We start from the raw sequence: 21,777 nt of genomic DNA on the forward strand, positions 1-21,777 counted from the left end.
TAATGAGTAGTTTAATGAAAGATCGCTTCTCTACATTAACCAAAGACTTTTCATTCTAGATCTATATATGGTTCCTTTAGCCTTTTAAAAAGTAAAGTGGCCTCTGTTTCTTCTTTTAGTCCCTGGGCTTCCCAGTTGATTTAATGGCATCAACGGCTCACAATTTTCTAGAGCTCCATGGCCATCTTAAAGTCAATATTAATGTTCCTGACCATTGACAATGAACAATTAAATATGCTGCAAAGGACTAAATTAGGCGAAAAAACCTAAGGAAGCCTCCGAAAGAATGATTCATGGCAGGATTTCAGGAGGAGCTGGGGGTGCAGAGGTTGTCCACGCAAGGAGGTGTTGGCAGCTGTTGGGAGTTTTCACTCACTGAGCCAAAAGGTCAGTAAATTCCCCATGTGGGGAAGGGCTCTACGCGCCTGGGTCACACCAGTCAAGAGAATCAAGGGTCTGAAGCAGAGTGACAGCAGGGCTTAGCCCCACTCACTACTCACTTTTGTTTTTGGTGACTTAAAGAACTATGGACAGAATACCTTCCTGGGCAGGCAAGGGGCTCTCTGTAGCCATCGCCAAGGCCCTGTTGTCCACTCCCCCCGCCCCACGCACAGTGCTATCCTTGGACAATAAGGGCAAGGAGATACTTTCCTCCGAGAGCAATGGTACTTGGCAGATACCAGCTGGGTGGCTAGCTCTCACCTGTCCACTCTACACTGGGACAACATGGATGTCCCCTCCCAGTTGGCCGGTCTTCAACCTGCTAGCCCAGGTATCACCATCGGCTCCAAAGCCCTCTGTACTATGTCTTCCCTTTGTGCTGGACACGAGTACAAAAGAGATTGACAGCAGGCTATCCCCTACTCTCTGAGACCATGCTTTATGACAAAAAGGTTTGAAACTCTTTCTCACATCTCATAAAGAAGTTCTGTATCCAGGAAGCTAAGAGTATGATAAAATCCCTTATTATCATTCCAAGGGCACCAACTCGCCCTGGAAATTGGAAAAGTGATGCAGAAATCACCGCTTCTCACCAGGCCATGGCCCTCCTCTAACCCAGGGTGGGGTCAGGGCAAATGGTCCAGTCATTTCCCACTAGGTTGTAACTCTGAGCTGCAACTTGCTAGATTTTAGCAGGGCAGTGGGGAGAAGGCAGTTTCCTCCCTCCACACCACAATAATATGAAAGACTCCGGGTCTTGGCCTATCTCTGCTCCCCACCCCTTTCACTTTCTACGCTGGTGACCTGATGAGCACCCATCTCGCTGCCTGTCTGTACTAAGCTTTCCTGTACTCTGATACTGGGGAGTATGGATGGAGTTGGGGTGAAGGGGATTAGTGAGAAAGAGAAAAGGGAGCGGAGTGGTGGTGGGAGGGGGTTTGAGCAAGGATGTTCCGTATTCAGTACCCAGCCTTGGCCTGACCCCACCTCCCAGGGGCAGTGGCTGGCCGGCAGGGTTGTTAAGTTGTTTGGTCACAGTTTCAACCATCATGTGGCAGGATATTTGTGGAAGGCAGTTTGGGGTGTCAGTGAAATGGATGACGGTGTGCCTGTCTCGACATCCTAGCTCTCTGGAGGTAGCTATGTTCAGAGGGCTGCTGCAGAGAAGGAATGAGAACTGTATGGGGGAATTGGAGATAAAGATGTGAAATAAAACATGGTGTGATCCAAGAGACAACAAGATGGCTTAAACACTTTATCTGGTCTTTTAACCTAATGACGAACAATTCCCATGACCCAATAAACGTTCCAACCACTAGAGTATTTATGTCTGCATATGTTCTTCAGTTCTCTTGAAAAAAATTCAAGGTCAAGTACACCAATAACTATGCGATAACAGAATGAGCTGAGTGCTACAAGAGGGGCACACAGTGGCAGGAGAGAAAATGTGTTACTAGTGGCTTTGGTTTTTTGGGGGGTCCCAGCACCAACTAGCTTGTGGCTTCCAAGAGGCATTAACCTCTTATTTTCCTCATTAGTCAAGGAGGAATTAATCATCTCTGTACAGCAGAATGTTTGTTAGGATTAGAGACAACCTATGTCAAGTACCTACCACAGTTCCCCAAAAAGACTGGCCCCTCCCGGAAGAACGGCTATCACTTTTTTAAAAAATTGTATATATTTATTTATGAGAAAGCGCATGAACAGGGTGAGGGGCAGAGGGAGAGGCAGACTCCGGAGCCCCATAAGGGGCTCGATCCAGGAGCTCCCGGATCATGACTTGAGCAGGAGGCAAACCCTTAACCAACTGAGCCACCTAGGAAGGCGCCCAGAAGAGCTACCCCTTTTTATGAGCGTTTTAAAATCAAGCTGTGGATAAAACTTTTGTGTCCCACTGAAATATACCCTCCCTGGATGGGAGCGTCCAGAGGAATGGGATCAAGGAATCCCATAGGGTAGATCTACTGGAAAAGGAAGAGAATAGAGGTCCAGCAGCTTGCCTACTGCACGGGGTGGTGGAGTTGGGATCTGGGTTTAAGTCCAACTCTGCTGCCCAAAGTCTCAGCCACTTCCCTCAAGTCAGCTTCCAGCTCCAATGAGGGAAAAAATAAATACATTAATTAATTTATTAATTTATTCCTGCTAGAGGCCACCGGGCTCCTCCACGGCTCTTTCTCCTCCCTGCTCTCTCTCCCTTTCCTGCTCACTCCTCTCTAGAGTTGGTGCTCCGTCCCCTACTTGCCTCAGATCCCCCTCGCGCTCCTGTCCCTGGGGATTGAACCTGCCCCAGTTTACTTGCTGGGCAGGAGTGCGGCGGCCCGGGAGGTTTCCCGCGCCCGGCCATCCCCTCCGCCTGGGAGCCCGCTCTCGCCGCCGGCTTCCGTCTCCCGGGTCCCTCCTTACACCTCGCGGCCGCCGGGAACTTCCCCGAACCCCACTCTAGGGTAGGCGCTGCGAAGGGAGGAGAGGTGAGGCGAGGGGGGCGTGTGAGCCGCGTGTGCGTGTGAGTGTGATTGTGTGTGCGCGCGCGCTGGACCCGCGGGAGGGAAGAGGACCCGGGTCTAGCGGCTGCGTTCCCCTCCCCCCCGGTTCAGAAATGGGGCTGACTGGGGTTTGGGGGGGCGACCCTTCAGCCTTCTCTGTTTGAGCCCCTGACTGTCCTGCCTCGCCTGCCGGCGCCCCCAGAGAATGGCCCTGCCTCAGTTCCCTCCTTGCCATTGTGTCCAACCGTGGGACGGGACGAAGGGGCGCTGCGGGCGACGGCCAGGTGGCTAGGTCGCCTTCCCGCGTTCCGTGCGGTTCTCACTCCGTCCGTTCCGCGGGGTGAAAGCGAGGGTGCCGGGAAGGCGACACTACCGCGGGGGACCGAAGAGCGGGCGGGCAGTGCCACCTGCTGAGAGAGCGCGGCGGGACGAGAGCGGCGGGCAGCGCCACCTGCTATAAATAGGCTGCCGAGGACACGGCGTGCGACCGCACATTCCGCCGCGAGGGCCTTCATCACGCGCGGGGCCCCGCGTCCTCGGAGCCCAGGCGGACGGCGCGCCGGGACCCTGCGCCGGGGCTGGCTGGGGCGTCGCCCGGACCCCCCCTTCCCCCACCGCCCAGCCCCGCGCGCTGAGGATGGGCCGTCCCGCAGGGGAGAGGCGGGGAGAGGAGGGAGGCCGCGGCGGACCCGCACTGCAGCAGCTGTTACCCGCGTGTGACTCGCCTGTCCCGGCCGTGCCGCTCGGGCAGAGTCACAAGGCGCAGTGGGGAGGGAAAGAGCACCGCGTCCCCCTCTTAGGTCCCTGGGGACCGAGTTGGGAGATCCCGGCTTCTGCCCTCCCCTCGCCTCCCCCGCGCTCGCCCAGCCGGGGAGGAGGAAACGCGAGCCGCGCGCAGACACCTCCTCCGCCGCCGCCGCCGCCGCAGCCCCCGCGCCGCCGCGCCTGTTGCTGCCGCGGCCGCGGGACCCGCCGTGTCCTCAGCGGGGTGAAGAAGAGGCGGGAGCCCAGCGGAGGGGATCCCTCCCGGCCCCCCGCCGCGGAAGAGCGGAGCCAGCCAGGCACGATGAGCGCCCCGCCCGCCCAGGCCGGCCCCACGCCGCCCCCGAGCACCTGCGCGCCCCGGCCGGGCCCTGGGCTCTGAGCGAGCAGCGGTGCAGGTAGGTGCTCTCTGGAGCTTCCGCGCCGGCGGCGGCATCCCGGCCGCCCCCCTCCCGGCGCCGAGCACGCCCGAGCGTTCCCGGGCCCGCGAAGCTGGAATCCGGCAGCCCAAGGGCGTTCCTGTGCTAGCCGCGCTGGGGGCTTCCGGGGTGGGTGGGTGGGGTTCATTGCCACCTCGTTGCCCCCCTACTTGAACGAAAGTGAAACCGTCGAGTTCGTGACCGCGCAGGACCTCCGACAGGCACCCTCCTCCAGCCCCCCTCACTCCTGCTCGCTGGGCATCTACCCCCTCCCGCCAAATATCTCTGGGGGCTGCTGTGTTTGTAGGGCGACCGGAATGAGGGGAGGGCGGTCAGAGGGACCCCTTGCCATCCTTTAAAAGTTCATGATACTTTGCAGTAGTAACTTTGGCAGCTTCACCAGTGCGCACAACATTTCTTTCTATGGGCACATCCTGTACTCGTCATTTTGAAACCCTGCTTAATTGTTTCTAGCAGCTTCCTGATCCTTCTGTCGTTATGAGACCCCTCAAACTTCGCCACACACTGTTGTTGTTTTTAAGAGACTATTTTCCTTAAAATTCACTTAGAAGTGGCTTTACCTTGTTATTTTATTTAAACTAGATTATTCTCTGAAAGTTGCTTAAAAAGAAAAAGAAATTGAAAGTGATGATTGTTCCTCCCACCAAACAGTTTAATTTCCAGAGGGCCTTACATTAAGGGATCAGTATAGATCTCTCATTCTCCCTTCTAGGTGATTGGATGATTTCAGTTGTTAATATAATCAGACTTTGAAAGAGCATTTTTAAATGACCTGGTTTAAATGGGTCACACCCAAGACATTCCGCAGCTATCTCTACAAGTCCAAACTTTGAAACTTCTCACGCTGTACTTAAGCAGAACTACAGAGGCCTTGATCGAAACCCGTTCTTTTTGAAAGCAGAAATTCATTCTCTGCCTCGATTTGATGACATTGATAAGAGTTGGAGCATGGCCACCTCTGGGTTTTGGGGTGTGTTGGGAGCTCTGTGTGGGAGGGGTTGGGGGGGGAGACTGAATGAGGAGTTGTTGCAAGAAGCTGGGGATCCACCTTGATAAATGACTCTTCTGTGTTTCTGAACACGTCATGTTCTAGGACTGTCTTGGGTTAGGGATCTCTGAAGCAGCTAGAGTTGAGGTGGCTTCTCCTGCCTGGGGAGATGGTGTTCCTTGGGACCCTCTCCTTCCCAAGAATCATGAAGACTGTTTACAGGAATAAGAACGTTGGGTGAAAAAGTCTGTAAAAAAAAAAAAAAAAAAAGGATTGTCTGCTTTTGTAAACAGGTGTTTTAGAACTGTTTGAAACGGAATGCTTATCATGGTCTTGAATCTCCCTGTGTCTTTTTTTTTTGGCCAAGTTATAGGGAAATCAGACCATGAAAAAGGGCTTCCTCCTTAGATTTGTCTATAAGTAACACTTGACATAATGTGAGTTATTGGGCCATGGACTTGGCTGTGAATTACAGGGTGCCATGTGAAATGTTTAGGGGATACTTTCTGGAGTGAACACAAGACGTATATCCCGAGACTATTAACTGAGTTCAAGAAGATGCAAAAGGGACTAAGTGTGGTTCAAAGCAGTAAATAAAATGATCAGGTGAAAATGAAAATAAATGTCTTTTTTTTTTTTTTTTAAAGATTTTATTTATTTATTTGACAGACAGATCAAAAGTAGGCAGAGAGGCAGGGGAAACAGGCTCCCTGCCGAGAAGAGAGCCCCATGCGGGGCTCCATCCCAGGACCCTGGAATCATGACCTGAGCTGAAGGCAGAGGCTTTAACCCACTGAGCCACCCAGGCGCCCTGAAAATAAATGTCTTTATGTTGATTTATCCACCATTTGCAAACCAGCAAAGTAGGGGGGAAATTCATGGGTGTACTTATACATTATTAATGTCAAATTTAAGTTTTGTAAATGGGACTCCTTGCCTGAGCAGACCACTGTCTTTCCCACTAAGAGATCTGGGGATTTCCCTTTTCGCTGCAATAGCATTTCTGGTTGGGTGCTGTTCTGTCAGTGTTGGGACGACTTCTCCCCCATGCGACATTGATTGTTGTCGGAAATACATAGGGTATGAGGAGGAAGTGAGTGACTCTGGGGAAATGCAGCTTGCCTCTTCTTCCTCATTAACCAGCTGTTGACAGTCTGCGCCCTTCATTTCGGGAGAAGGCAGCCTCAAGCAGAGAGTCTGCCTCACAATCAGATAGACTCCTCTGCGGTGCGGGGCGTGGGTGGCGGCTCCTGTCTGCCAGATCTTCTGGGATCTTCTGGGACAGACTACCAGTGAGCAGCAGGGAGTGGCACATACCTGTTCCCCATTGACACCCAGCGTGCCCATCACCATGGCACCCGGAGTAGGGATGCCTGCCGGAGAGGATTGTGTCTTTCTAACTTTTAATTTTATCTTGTCAGAATGGCATCTCCCTGAGGCCCCTTTTTCACCCTTTAATGACATTTCTCTGAAGTTCCCCAGCCGTGGCTCCATACGTTCCCCGGATGGCCTAAGTCAGCTCAGGTGTCGGGGTAGGTGTTGGGATAGCTTCTTTGCCCTTTTCCCTGTCTTTTGGGGAGTCATTGAGAGAAGCAGGCTCCCTGCCAAGCAAGGAGCCCGATGTGGGACTCCATCCCAGGACCCTGGGATCATGACCTGAGCCGAAGGCAGTGGCTTAACCAACTGAGCCACCGAGGCCTCCTGTGGGCTGTGCTTCTTAAGTCTCATGGCCATGAGGGTCCCCATACGTGGTATATTTTCCAGCCCTCATCCTTTCTTGGTCATTGAAACTTGGAGGATCACAGTCCATGGGGGAAAGTGAGTGATTCCACTCAGAAGACGGGCTGAGTATCATTTTGACATTAGATTTGGATTAATGAGACCAAGCAAAACATAGATAGGAAAAATCACCCAGCTAAATCACTAGAAAGATATTTTAGGGTTATTGCCTTCTAGAGATGTTTCTATCACAAAGAATAGAAATTTGGGCCTAGGATAAATCCTGCCTACCGCACTAACCAGGGGACCTGTACGGAAATGGGAATGATAAAATGTAGATCTCAGAGTTGTAAGAATAGAGAAGATCTTGCATGAAATGTCCAAGAAGAGGTGGTTGGTCAATAAATATTCCCCTAGCAAAGTGGTTAAGAGCAAGCACGAAGCCTGGAGGGGAAGGCCCTGGGTTCAAAAGCTGGTTCTGCCGTCTGCTGCTAGGATGACCTTGGGAGAGTGACCTGTCTTCTCTGTGCCAGCGCCTCCTTCCTCATCTCGTATCTGAAAGTTAGAGCTGATGATGGCAAAAATCCACTGGAGTCCTTATTTAGATGTGATAATAATAGTCTTTATTGGGGCACCTGGGTGGCTCAGTGGGTTAAAGCCTCTGCCTTTGGCTCAGGTCATGATCCCAGAGTCCTGGGATCGAGCCCTGCATCGGGTTCTTTGCTCAACAGGGAGCCTCCTTTCCCCTCTCTCTCTGCCTGCCTCTCTGCCTACTTGTGATCTCTGTCTGTCAAATAAATGAAATCATTAAAAAAAAAGTATATAAAAAAGTAATAGTCTTTATTGTCCAGGGTTGTTGTAAGAGCTCAGTTAACAGTCATGCAGTAAGTGCTATTTTGTCTGTGTTCACAGTTATTATTATTACTTTCAGGAGAATAGCCAGGCAGCCATGCCAGAGGGAGGGATAGACATCCCTGAGGGCCAGCAAGCCCACCCCCAACCCTTTTATCCTGTGCCATTGTGTAGAAGAGCATACAGGAAGTGGCCATGGCATCCTAGGGGACCAGGCTTACATTGGCCCTGATTTATGTAGGAGGGAAGTCGTTCCAAACATCATTACTCTGTGTGTCAAATTAGAGAGGTGCTTGCTGGGGCTGGAGCGTCCTGGATGACGGAGAGGTTAGATCCACAGGCTCCAGGAGCTCCGTGTGATGGCTGTGCGTGAAATAGGGTAGTGTCCGAAGCATCTTCCGAGCCTGTGGGCAGTTCCTAGGTAGCAGCCCACTGCTCTGACTGGGCGAGATTCTGGGACACATAGTGTAGCCTTTCCCGCGGTGATCTTACCACAGGAGAGTAGAGTATTTAGGTGGAAGAATAACTGTTCAGCAGCATGCCCTCTCTATCTGGGATAAAAAGCAGAAAAATGAAGCCACTGGTTTGCAAGGGGAAGTGAATAGCTATCGGGGGAGTGTCTGCCCATCCTGGGTAGGGGGCGTCCTGGACAGCTTATCAGTCTTGGCTGGTTTCTTTTTTTTTTTTTTTAAGATTTTATTTATTTGTCAGAGAGAGAGGGAGAGAGAGTGAACACAGGCAGACGCAGAGGGAGAAGCATACTCCCTGCCGAGCAAGGAGCCCGATGTGGGACTCAATCCCAGGACGCTGGGATCATGACCTGAGCCGAAGGCAGCTGCTCAACCAACTGAGCCACCCAGGCGTCCCTCTTGGCTGGTTTCTAAGCTGGCTTGGAGCTAGAAGCTTCAATACCTCTCCTGTCTATCCCTCTTTTATTCCCTCCTCCCCTCCCACCAGCGCTCTGAGTAGGGGAGGGCTCCATGTGCTGAGGCTGTGGTGTTTCTTGCTAACTTCTGGAAAGTCCCCCTCCCATTCCCCACGGTTGGCTGGGTCGGCACGGAGAGGGGGCTGGGAAGAGAGGGGTTTTCCAATGGCGGCTTGCTAACTGCTACCATCTCTTCTCTCACTTCCTGATCAATAAACTCCATTCTTTCTTCTGGTACCTCCCCCGTATTTGTATTCTTGACAGGAAGAGGGGAGCAGCTTTCTATCCCCACACAATGTCGGGGACATTTGGTATTATACATTATGAAAATTAGATTTTCCCGATTTGAGAGGTTGAAGACAACTTGAGGATGATCTTGTTCCATTCTCTTGTGAGAATGAGCTTGAGATTTGGAGAAGTGACGTGACTCGCTTTCTCAGCTTCACCCTTGAAAGTGTTTTCATCAGGAAACTGAGATTCTCTGCTGCACTTGGATGGCAGTCAGGAATTGGACTGTCCTAGTTCTGTCATCCAGCTTGGACAAGGCACTAACTTCTGCAGAACCACGTTTCCTCATGGCTAATATAAGGGAAAAAATTATTTATTTACCCGACAGAGAGAGAGAGCACAAGCTAGGGCTGCAGCAGAGGGAGAGGGAGACACAGTCTCCCCACTGAGCAGGGAGCCCGATGCTGGGCTGGATCCCAGAGCATGGGGATCATGACCTGAGCCGAAGATAGATCCTTAATTCCCTGAGCCAGTCAGGCATCCCTCAAGTATAAGGGAAATTTCTAAAGAGCTGAAAAGGACATTTCTGGCTTACGGATTTTATAATTCTAAGTGCATGCCTTCAGGGATGTTTGATATAGAAGGACTCACTAACAAGATGATTGCAACTGTTCTAATAAAAGCATCTTTGTGTTTGCGATGCCTGCCTTGTTTATGGACCGTGGTAGGTAGGAATTGGGTAGCATACAGATGGTCTGTGTGAGGGACAGAGCTTGTACACAGATGAATCTACCAACAAAAACAGAGTTTGAAGTTCGCTGGGAGTAACAGATCACAGTATTTCTTTCTTTCTTTCTTTCTTTTTAAAGATTTTATTTATTTATTTGACAGACAGAGATCACAAGCAGGCAGAGAGGCAGGCAGAGAGAGAAGGGGAAGCAGGATCCCTGCTGAGCAGACAGCCCAATGAGGGGCTGGATCCCAGGACCCTGAGACCATGACCTGAGCTGAATGCAGAGGCTTAGCCCACTGAGTCACCCAGGCGCCCCTGGATTGTAGTATTTCTTACTCAGTGTATGAGACCCAAGAGCTCTCTTAGAGTTGGTGGTTCTGCCTGGGAAGGATGGTCAGAGGTTGCATGCTGATCACATGGACTGAGATGGCTTTAAAAATAATCTAATGGTATATTAGTATTATTTGAATAGATCTTCTATTTGACAGAACTTTTTATTGAAAAGTAGTATAGAAGTTACTCACCTAGTCTAAGATACCTTACATCAGCAGAATCTGAATTATGGATAAATAATTATGGCTATGTTTAGGGGTAGAACTAACTTTTTCTTTAATTTTTACTTATTTAAGTAATCTCTCTACCCAACATAGGGCCTGAACTCATGACCCTGAGATCAAGGGTCACATGCTCTTCTGACAGAGCCAGCCAGACACCCCCTGGGGTAGAATTTATTATTTGAGAGTTTACCAACAGTGTTATGGACCAGTCTACTTTTTACAGAGAAACTGAGAATGTGCCACAGCTGGTTCAAAAATGAAAACTCTAAGCATTTAGATAATTTTGTCAATGACATGGCAGAACTAATTTGATGACTTTTCATTTACTAAATGTTTGAAATTCTAAATGGTATAATTTTTTTTTGCACTATCTATATATTGCCTTACAAGAAGACTGAAAACAATCCCATATGTTGTTGCCACCATGTTAATAATTGCCCCATCTACACTAATTGGTAGGTCTCAGGTCTCCCCTTTGTAATAATTCTAGTCCTTCTTGAGGCATGTCTTGGGATTAGCGGCTGTCAACGGTTAGGACTTGAAGCAGATTCAGTTACAGGAGTGGAAGCTGAGCAAGATATTTAATGCCACTCTCACCAGGTGAGAGAGAGAAAAAAGAAGAGAGAGAGACCATTATTTATGGGGTTATGTGAACTTCAAGTCTGTTTTTATCATCAAGAGAGGTTGTCCCTTAAAGGAGAACAGACAGAGAATACGTTTCCACGAACTCTGTTGGAGCTCGAAAGTGTGAGCTTATTTCTGAATTTTTGAACATTTAAAATTAAAAAGTAGCTCTGAACTGTGTTCACAACCTATTATAAAAATACACTCTTATCATTTATGCATCTATATCACATAGAAAAATATAGAGTTAAAGGAATAGACTTCAGTTCTATTTCAGAAAATATTTAGAATGCGAATATTGCATATATTCCCGGTTCATACACAGCCGCCTTGCCTCTTGTTTCCTCACATGATGGAAGGGGGATCGGGAGCACCCCAGGTCTCCTTTGAGGGCGCTAATCCCATTCATTAGGGCTTCAGTCTCATGACCCAGTCACCTCCCAAAGGCCCGACCTGCAAACACTATCACATTGGGGATTAGGAATTGACCCTTCAGTCTGTAGCAGTGACTCCTTGGCCTTGGCCTTGGCCAGTAAAATAGTGATGCTATTTATAGAGACAGAGTTCATGGGCAGCAGGAGAAGTTCTGGGAACTGGGGAGATGAGACTGAGTTAGTTTTAAAATAACTAAATTGGGTGGTTCAGTGGGTTAAGCCTCCGACTCTTGATTCCAGCTCCGGTCATGATCTGGGGGTTGTGGGATCGAGCCCTGCATGGGGCTGCAGGCCCAGTGGGGCGTCTGCTTCTCTCTCTCTCTCTCCCTGAGCCCCTCCCCCTGCTTGCATGCAGACACACACTCTCTCTAAAATAAATAAATAAATCTTTAAAAATGACTGATTGAAGCTGAGGTGCCTCTAGGCTATCCAGATAGAAATACCGAATGGTCTGCCCTGATCTGGATCTCAGCAAAGAGGTTCAAGGGGAGACATTCACGAGGGAATCATCAGGGTCTGTGTGGCAGATGCCATCCTTGTGCAGCCCTCAGGAGGATGGGTCGAGAATCAGGAGCCGACTCTCCCACGCCCACCTGTGACGAGCAACTGAAGCTCTCCAGGCCTCTGTGACCCAGGTCCCCATGATGGCAATGCTAGTAGTCTGTAACCGGTTGGAGATGAAGGTGGAATGAGATCACACTTGCGGTGTGCCCCGAGTGCACAAGTCAGCGGCTAGCAGCAGCAGGAATGCCTGAATGTGGTTATGGACATGCAAGCCGTTCGGTGAGACTCTCCAAAGAAAGCCAGTGGAATGAAGACAAGGGATGGAGTGAAACAGGGGCCAGAAGCCATCAAAGAACCTGAAAGAAGCAACCAAGGAGGTAGGAGGAGACGCAAAAGGGTTTCAGGCAGGAAGGAGGGGTCACCCTTGAGAAATTCATCAGAAAGGACAAGGCAGTTAAGGACCGAAAAGCCCCCCTTGGGTTTCACAGCCCGAAGATGCGGATGACCTTAATGGGAGCAGGTTCAGTGCATAGGCCGTGCATCTGGTCACAGTCGAGATTGTCCATGGGCACTGGGTAGTGAGCCAGTAAGTGCGGAAGGAAGGGAGACTTGGGGCTCAGGAGGGTTGAGATTAAAGGAAAATGTCTTTTTTTTTTCCTCAGATGGGAGAGACTTCATTCCTTAGTTTACAATATTATTGAGCCTCTGTTGTGAGTCAGACACTGGCAGGCGCTGGGGACACAATGTTGAGTCAGACAGATGCAGTGGGTAGGTGCTCAGGGCGGGAAGGATGAGCCAATGAGGAAGGACAAGGTGTGAGATGCTGTAGACAAGTCAGTTCTGCCCAGAAGGCTTTTGTGTCCAGTGGAACAGGAAGGCATTAGGCTACATCAGAGATGGTTGTTGAAAATCACCTATGGGGGGGCAGGTAAGAGAGTTTGGGGCCACCGGAAGCAGCATTTTCTACTGATGAGCGGCAGTGTGGGCACAATGGCTGATAATACATGAGTTACTTGAAACTGTATTTATGGTGATCTGTGGGACACAACTGGCACCAATTACATGTTAATGAAATTTGAATTCCTGTTCAGCACCTCTGGACTAAGTCAGGGAGAGGCTTTTAAAAGTTAAGTAGCTTCATAATTGAAAAAGGTCAGTTGTTGAAAACTGGTCTGGTTCAGTGGACTCTGATAATGGATAGATAGCCACTATTATTTTCTCTCAAGGTTACTTGTTGGGGGGAGAATCACCACAACTGAATTTGATTATCTTGGAAAAAAAAAGTCCTTGAGGGATACCTGGCAGGCTCAGTCCACAGAGCGTGCAACTCTTGATCACAGGGTCATGAGTTCGAGCCCCACACTGGGTGTAGAGATTATTTAAAAAAAAATTCCTTGAAATATGTGTAAATACAACAGGGTTTAAAGGGATCTGAGCAGGACGATATTGTTTTCTGTCCTGCTTGTTTTTGCTGGATCAACAAGGCGTACAGACGTTTCACAGGAGTTTCCCAGTGGGATCTTTGTAACCTGTAGTGAGCGCGACAGTTACAGCATTCATAAAAAGAAGCACAATTTCAAGAAGGCTCTTTCTAGGCCAAGCACCTTGTTTGAACTAAGATCCATTTGTTTCCCCATGTGTGGGTTTCAGGCTTTTTAGTTCTTCAGGAATAATAACTCTTCGAAAGTAGCTATTGCTGTGATTTCATTAAATTCTAATGCCTTTGTTTTTCTCCCACAGGATTCTGCCCCAGAAGCACATAAAATAGATTGCTCGTTCTCAAACAGAAAACAGTGGCAACGTTTTGCTGAGTTTCCAGATCTTTCCCAAGATGGAGCCAATCACATTCACAGCGAGGAAGCATCCGTTTCCTAACGAACCCTCGGTGGACTTCAGCCTGCAGCTGGTGGGCTCCTTGCCTGTACATTCTCTCACCACCATGCCGATGCTGCCCTGGGTCGTGGCGGAGGTGCGGAGGCTCAGTGGCCAGTCCTCCAAAAAGGAGCCCGGTGCCAGGCAAGTCCGGCTTTGTGTTTCCCCCTCTGGACTGAGGTGTGAACCCGAGCCGGGGAAAAGCCAACAGTGGGATCCACTGATCTGTTCCAGCATCTTCGAGTGTAAGCCCCAGCACGTTCACAAACTGATCCACAACAGTCACGATCCAAGTTACTTTGCTTGTCTGATTAAGGACCATGCAGCCAGCCAGCAGAGTATCTGCTACGTGTTCAAAGCTGACGATCAAACAAAAGTAAGTGGAAGTGGGGACGAAAACGATGGAGGTAGAGCCAGATGGCTTCCTTGCGTGGGGGTCGGGACGTCGACTTTGCAGATCCTGGAATGAATAAGATGACGATGCGGTCATACATAGATTATTTTACTGGGATTTTGGTTTATGAGGTCGTTTTTCTTTCTGTAGTTTTGAAGAACATTTGATAGCAGCTGTTGGGAATTCTAAGTTTATGAGTTCAAAAATTCAACAGAGATACTTGCCTCAGCTTACAAACAAAAGCTGAACTGTGAGGGTTCAGATCATTTAGGGTATGTGTTCTAAAGCAGTGCTTTTCCCGCAGAAAGGTGCACATGAATCAGCTGGAAATCTTGTGAAAATACAGATGTGGGTCCAGGAGGTCTGGGATGACCCTAAGACTGTATTTCTAACAAGATACCGGGGAGGCGCTGATGCTGCTTCTTTGCAGATTGTGATTTGGGTAGCAGAGTGCTACCTAGATCAGTGAGCTCCGTATCTTTGGCCCTAGTAAAAAAAATATGTATGTATTTAGAAGCTATATCCGAATAATGTTAGCCAATTTCCTGAGGTATCATGGTCACTTGGGCAAAGACTGTTGATAACAACAACGGGTTCGAAACCAAGGTTTAATACATGAAGGTTTTGTGTGTGTGTGGACGCCAACTTTATGTCGGATCTGATTAATTCGTTAGCGTTATAGCTCATGATGTGGCTGGGAAGCGTATCATATGGGAAACAGGAAAGGTATCATCAGCTCTATGACTTTCCTGGGTATTGGTGCTTGCGTTGTTGTTACCTTGTTTTGCAGTTTGGTGCAGAACTCGTTGAAAGCCGCTTGTCCATTTTGTGAGGCTCGGTTTAGATAAAATTGAAAACGTAATCCGCATGGCTACAATCTCCGTTGCGCCCATATAAACTGCCCTTTGATAGAGCCTCCTCTGCTGACCAACCCCATGAGCTGAGGAATGCCCCTGCCAGGCCTAGTATCCCTCTGTGGCTGTCCGCCAGGCACATGGAGTGAGGCGACCAGTGTCAATCATGTGGTAAATGTCAGTAAATAGAAATAGAAAGGCTAATGTTTTTTAGCCTGTACCCCACTGTTTTGCTGTGTTTTGGTTTTGGTTTTTTGTTTGTTTGTTTGTTGTGCCTACCCTCCAGGGTACAAGAACTTTATTGGGAAATTCATGTTCTTGGTGACCAAGCAGACTCTTAGAGATTCACTTTTAAGCAAAAGTGGCTCTTTAATTCCTTCCTTCAGTGAGTGCTGCTCCAGGTCTCAAGCAAGGGGGTCTCAGTACAGGCTAGAAGAAAGGCAGAAGCAACCATAGGTCAGTATCACATGGTCCATGTCCAGGTCATGACCAGAAGACAGAGAATGAGCCAAACACACTGGCTGTATGGAGGGTTTTCTTCAATAAAGGCTAATTTGAAGCTTACAACCACTATTTTACCCACAGAATTCAATATCTCCTTAGTCATAGATCATTTAATGTTGTCGTCCATGCACCTCAAATAGACGGGACAGCACCCCAGTACAGAGGTTCTGAAGGCCCAGATTCCAGTCCAGTCTGCCACTTATAAACTCGTCACCTCAGGCAACTCTGAGCCCTAATGTTTCATCTGTAAAATGGGGATAATTATCATGTCTATCTCAATGTTGCCAGGGGGACCAAATGAGCTAGAACAGCACCTTAGTAAGTAGTTAATGGCCATAAAAATTTTTCATTAAAGAGAGTTTTACTGAAAGCAGGTTATATGCTAATTTCACTTCATCTCTAAGGTAACAGGAAAAAGGAAGCTGAGTGTCTTCAGCTCCCAAGATCCTGGTCATCCTTCAGCAACATTTTTTTCAGAAACTAGATACTTTAAAAAGTGCATAAATAAACTTAACGGTTCTTATTATTTGGGCAAATTCCAGAATGTAAATGAAAGGACGGAACAGCCTGTATTCCAGGCTCCCCCGATCTATATAAGGACTGAATTTCCTTGGGGAGAGTCTTCATGTGAAATCCTTGTCCAGCACTTTCGACTTTTGACTCTTTCCCAGAATTTTTTACAGCCATCTGAGAACAGGCTCCTGGCTGGTCATTCAGACACCTGACAGGAAGAAGAGATTTATAACTGAATTCTGTAACTGGAGCTCCCTGTCTTGCTGAAAGTAGACAACTGGCCTTACTCTGCATTCTGAAAAGCCATGGGAGAAGTAGGAATTAGGTCTGGAGTTATTTTTGGCTGGCATACAGTTTTTCCAAACACAGATTGCCAGGGCTCGGCGTAATACATTGCTGTCAGCCTGCTCCTCGTGTAAGAGAGTCCTTTGTAGCACAGTTACCTCAATCAGAGATTTGGGTTGTTGGAGAATGAATGGTACACCAAATTGGGCCTGATTCTCCATCAGGCGTGACAGCACCGCATCTCATGTGAGAGGATCATCTGCTGACAGAGCACGTTAACCTCTGTCATCATTTCTCGGGATTATTGGAAACATTCGCTCAGTTGAATCATTCTCTAGATTAAGGCCTCTCTTGAATACATGAGGTCGCTTTCAGCCCTTCTTGCCAGAGGAGATGTATATGCATTTACTGCCAGGCTTACGAACACGAACACGGAACTACTACTTAAGAGGAAACCCTCCGATAGCATGTAAATTGACTTGCTGAAGAACGTCTAGGGAGAAGAGGCATATAAAGGAATAATTTTTAGAGCGTAAGATGAGACTGTGTTTCCCATCGTGTGTTGCGTGGAATACACTCGAGGTGTTCCACAGAGAAAAGCTTCCACAGTCGAAAAGTAATCTCTACCTTTTTTGACGCGAGGGCCCCTCTTCAGTCTTAAAAATTATAGAGGATCCTGAAGAGCATGCATGTGGGTTATATTTATTAATAATCACTGCATCAGAAAGTAAAACAAATTGTGAAGGAACTAATTTCTTAATTTGTTAAAAAAAAAAAAGGAATATGCCCCTTATATGTTAGCATCAACAGTATTTTTCTGGGGGCGCCTGGGTGGCTCAGTGGGTTAAGCCTCTGCCTTCGGCTCAGGTCATGATCTCGGGGTCCTCGGATGGAGCCCCGCATCGGGCACTCTGCTCAGCGGGGAGCCTGCTTTCCCCTCTTTCTCTGGTGCCTCTTGTGATCTCTCTCTCTCTGTCAAATAAATAAATAAAATCGTTAAAAAAATATTTTTGTGAAAAATAGCTATATATTTTTCACAAAAATATTTAATGATAAGAGTGACATAGTTTTACTTCTTGGTTTGTTTGTTTGTTTCACATCTCTTATTTGGATTAATAGACAACAGCCAGATTCTCAGCTGCCTCTCCATTCATTCTGTTGTGATATGTTGCTTCGGTTGAATGTATGGCGAAAACTTGTCCTCATGCAGATATGTGGTAGGAAAATGGAGAAACACTGTATAGCCTTTTTAGAAAATTGTGGGTATTTTTCTTTATACTATACCAAAACTTGACAAGTGGGTGTTGCTTAAAGGCTTGTTGCAATATGAAATCTGAAACTGTATCAAAGCACTCTCACACTTTGTTATATTAAAACCTATTGGTTTATTGTACATTTTAATGACTCTTTTAAGGACTTATGACTGTGTAACATCATGCATAGGTTATCTGGAAGATATTGGTTCACACAGCTACATAGTTCACACAGAGAACCACGGTTTTAGAGAAGCTGTCTTCTATTTCACGCTTGAGTTGGACACTCATCCATGAAATCCCCAAATTTATTGGGCCAAAGATTACATTTTTCTCATAACATCCAAGAACATCCCTCAGGACACATCCGAACTCAGTGGGATAAGGTTCTGGGTTGAAGTGTCATTTTGAGTTTGGATCCATGGTAGGAAGTGAAGAAAGACATCCATTCTGGAAAACAGATGGTTGCGTGAGTGACCCTGACTAGACCTTTCCCCCTCACATCACAAAGAAACCAGGAGTTCTGCCCAGACTCAGCCCTTGAAAATGAGTCTAGATCTTTCTTCCTCCAGTTCTTCAACTTTGTCTCTTCTATGAAAATCTGTACTCAGAAGAACGCCAGATATTTCACTCACTTGAGTTTTACTTGAGATCATTCGTAAGAATATTTCTGTTTCTATCCTTTTCTTTATTCACGGAGAGAAAACCTGCTTCCTTGAAAGGGAGTTTCCATCACTGAGTTGCAGGCGGTGTAAGTTCTGGGGCTTCTGACATTGTCTGTTGCTGTTTTGTGTCAATAGGAAGAAAGAATGGATTTTGAGAGGGGAGTGTCAGCATTATTGAGATGGTAATACATGGAGAAGTGTAGATTGGTGAGCAGGTAAGGGAGGGGACAGTGTAGGACCCCAGGGTAAGTCAGATTGGGTACAGGAGAGCAGTTTTACTAAGTGATCTACCTTTTCTACTTGGAATATGTCTTCGCTTTTCAAACACTGTTTTTGACTCTCTTCAGATTCTGATCTTCCAGATGCTGTGTCCAGCCTGGGCACAGCATGGGTGTTTCATAATTGTGATGGGACAGATGTCATTAATGTAAGGGTGCTCAAGGGCTTTCCTCTTCTCCATCAGAGAATCTGGTATTTGCTAGAATCTTTTTTTTTTAAATATTGTGAAATTTCTATTTATATTTTCTAAATTTAAATGTTGTACTTAAAAATGTTTTAAATTTTAAAAGTTATATTTTCTAAGCTTGAAAGTCAAAAATCAGAGTATTCGAAGATTTGTAAGTGAATTAATACTGACCATGGCTGACAGAAAAACACTATTCTGTTGCCCATGTAACCAAAGGGACCAGAAAAGATTTTGAGATAAACCTAGAGGACAACATGAGTTTAAGGCAACAGCACATTCACGAGAAAAACTTTTCTTTAACAGCCGAGGACATGATAAAGTCAACATAAAAAACAACCAGTTATGCTGAAAAGATATAAAACCTCTGATAATGGACACTCTCTATAGAAGAGAATGACTTTTTACTATCTTTTGTTAAGACTCTAAGACAAATTCAACATTTTAACTGAGAAAAAGCATTAATATAATACTTAGATGAATATAATAATTCACAGTAAAAATTTTAAACTCCTTTCTTAAAAAGATAGTTATATTTGTCATTTTTTAAAAAAGATTTTATTTATTTATTAGACAGACAGAGATCACAAGTAGGGAGAGAGGCAGGCAGAGAGAGAGGAAGAGCAGAGAGCCTGGTGTGGGGCTCCATCCCAGGACCTGAGCTGAAGGCAGAGGCTTTAACCCACTGAGCTACCCAGGCGCCCCATACTTGTCATTACTGTTCCTGGTATAATTTCACCCATCCGTATTGATGATAATTTTTCCCCAAAGTAATAACTTCTATTCGTAGAAAAAACTGAGAGGCAAAAAAGTAAAAACTGTCATATATAAGTGTGCCAACAGACTAGCAAAGCTTGTAAGGACACATAACGCATCTTTTTTGGTTGTTTTTTTAGCTTTTTAAAATTTCTTTTTTAAAATTTAAATCCAATTAATTAGCATATCATGTATCATTGGTTACAGAAGTAGAGCTCAGTGATTCATCAGTCTTATCTCATAATACCTAGTGCTCATTGCATCACGTGCCCTCCTCAATGTCCAGCTTGCTAGCCTTATTCTTCACTCTTCCAAAGAGGAAGTGTCATTTCTTACTGGGAGAGAGGCTAAGTTGATCTCCATAATAAAGTGCTAAGCCCTTCCCAGGATGAGGAGGAGGAGGAGGAAAGTGTGGTAAAGGAGCTTGGGGTCGGGGTAGAGTAACTGCAGGAACTTGTAGTGGAAGTAGACTTCTAGAAAAACGTCTGCGTATAGATGAGGACTTTATTAAATGCTGCTGAGGAAGATGTATCTGAGATGCCGTCAGTGTCCTTGGAGGGAATGGCTTTCCTTATCCATGATTTTTGGCATCTAAACTGCATTTCTTGAATGTGACACATACATGAAACTGAACCCCGGGGTCTCCCCTACCCCGAAATTTAAGAGTACTTAACTATTTGTACATTTAAGTTCAGAGCAATAAGTTTTTCCCTCTAAGATTTCCAATGAAGAAACAGTGTATTCACTGAGGATGTGGGTTTTCTCAGTAACCCCCTGGGTTTTCGAGCTCCCTCATCAGGCTTTCTGGATTAGGTTACTTTACATATTCAATGAAGATGTGGTTTTATTTTCTTTTCTCCTGATTAGCAGGACTAAGACTTCAAATCCCTATCTAAAAAGCTAGAGTTTGCTTTGGCTGAGTTTAATGATTTAATTTAAATGTTTTTTGGAGTTTGAGTTAAAAAAAAATTTTTTTAAAGATTTTCTTTATTTATTTGACAGAGAAAGAGAGAGAGAGAGATCACAAGTAGGCAGAGAGGCAGGCAGAGAGGGGGGAAGCAGGCTCCCTGCCAAGCAGAGAGCCGATGCAGGCCTCAATCCCAGGACCCTGAGATCATGACCTGAGCAGAAGGCAGAGGCTTAACCCACTGAGTCACCCAGGCACCCACGGAATTTGATTTTTGATTGCAGCTTTGTTTTGGTTGCATTTTACCCACTACCGATTTGTCTTCCTAACCCCCCATCTGCATAGGGTTTTACATTTAGTCCCAACTGTGTACTGCTTATTTCAGGATTTTCGGTAGAGTCTGGCTCCCATCGCGTCTCTAGCTTGGCTGGTGCATTTGCCGGCTCATTACTTTCTTTCTTTGCTAGAGCGAAGATGGAAATTACAACATTGAGCTGGAGCGTTTTGTTCCTGAGGGTGATGATTCTGAGGAATATAGGATTACTTTTCAGATGTTCTCATCGGGCGCACTTCTGCATTTGGCTTTCATAATTTCTAAACTTCAGACGTTAGTCTCTTTTTGTTCCTTAAGGGATGGTTCTGAAAAGGTTTTGTTGTATATATTGTGGAGGACTTTTGATCTGTGTTCCATTCCTGCCGTGTCTCTTTGATCCCTTCTGGTTTATTATGTAAGGTTTCATTCAGGGTCCCACTCGGCAGCAGTGACTCAGTGCACGGTTGCCGGGAACAGCATATCCGTGTCAGCTAATCAACACTTGACCGTCTGTCCCACTAGACAGAAGTCAGTTGCTGGGTGCAAAGGTTGGCCGGGATTCTTTCTCATCTATAAAAAGAACGTCCCGGACTGCGTGAACTCTGAAGTATTCGTTGGAGGGTTTGGGTTAGGGACACGGGATTGATTGCATAATTTATTTTTGAAATTGAAAAATGAGTCTGAGGGCTTCAGGAAGCACCCACCTTGTGAGAGACCCTTCATTTTTTAAAAGACCTTGTTTTTCAATACATACCACTTTGGACAGCTTTGCATTTTTCACGCAATGTAATTATTTTTTAATAGAAGTCTGTTCCTAAGAATAGAGTTTACAAGTACCTTGAGCCCAAAGTTGACTTGTATCTTAAAAGGATTTATTTATAGCCTAGACCTTTACCATCCAGTGCAATAATCAGTAGCCCGATGAGAGGACCAGCACTTGTGATGTGGCTAGTCTGAGTTGAAATGTGCTGTGTCAAAACACAGTAAACTGCAAAGACCTCATTTGAAAAAACAAAAAAGAACTTAAAATATTTCAATAACTTTCTATATTGGTTACATGTTGAAATGATATTTTGGATATATTGAGTTAAATAAAATATAACACTAGAATTAATTTCACCTGCTTATTTTACTTTCTTTGATAAGCCTTCTAGAAAATTTAAAATTACATATGTAGCTTGTACCCTCTCCACTAGGCAGCACTGGGCTAGACTAGCTATCCAGGAAGTATTTCCAGAAATAATCTGAACATTCATCCCAGAGGGACTCCAGGCTTCCCACTTTTCTTTGCTGCCTTCTATTTGTTAA

At 46.5% G+C, this 21,777-nt stretch overlaps 1 protein-coding gene across 4 annotated transcripts in view; it reads left to right on the forward strand.

The window, feature by feature from the left end:
- The first annotated feature begins 3,435 nt into the window (after positions 1-3,435).
- Positions 3,436-21,777, forward strand: part of TBC1D1 (TBC1 domain family member 1) — a 228,238-nt gene continuing 209,896 nt past the window's right edge. Inside the window, exons 1-2 of one of the 4 annotated variants that reach the window (XM_032334073.1) lie at positions 3,436-4,084; positions 13,431-13,938. In XM_032334073.1, the coding sequence (XP_032189964.1) occupies positions 13,522-13,938 (417 nt within the window). In that variant the 5' untranslated portion in view covers positions 3,436-4,084; positions 13,431-13,521. Of the gene's footprint in view, positions 4,085-13,430; positions 13,939-21,777 lie in introns of those variants that run through there. The other 3 variants (XM_032334069.1, XM_032334071.1, XM_032334070.1) reach the window with 3 other exon arrangements.

This window comes from Mustela erminea, chromosome 2 (genome assembly GCF_009829155.1).
Source record: "Mustela erminea isolate mMusErm1 chromosome 2, mMusErm1.Pri, whole genome shotgun sequence".
Taxonomy (NCBI): Eukaryota; Metazoa; Chordata; class Mammalia; order Carnivora; family Mustelidae; genus Mustela; species Mustela erminea.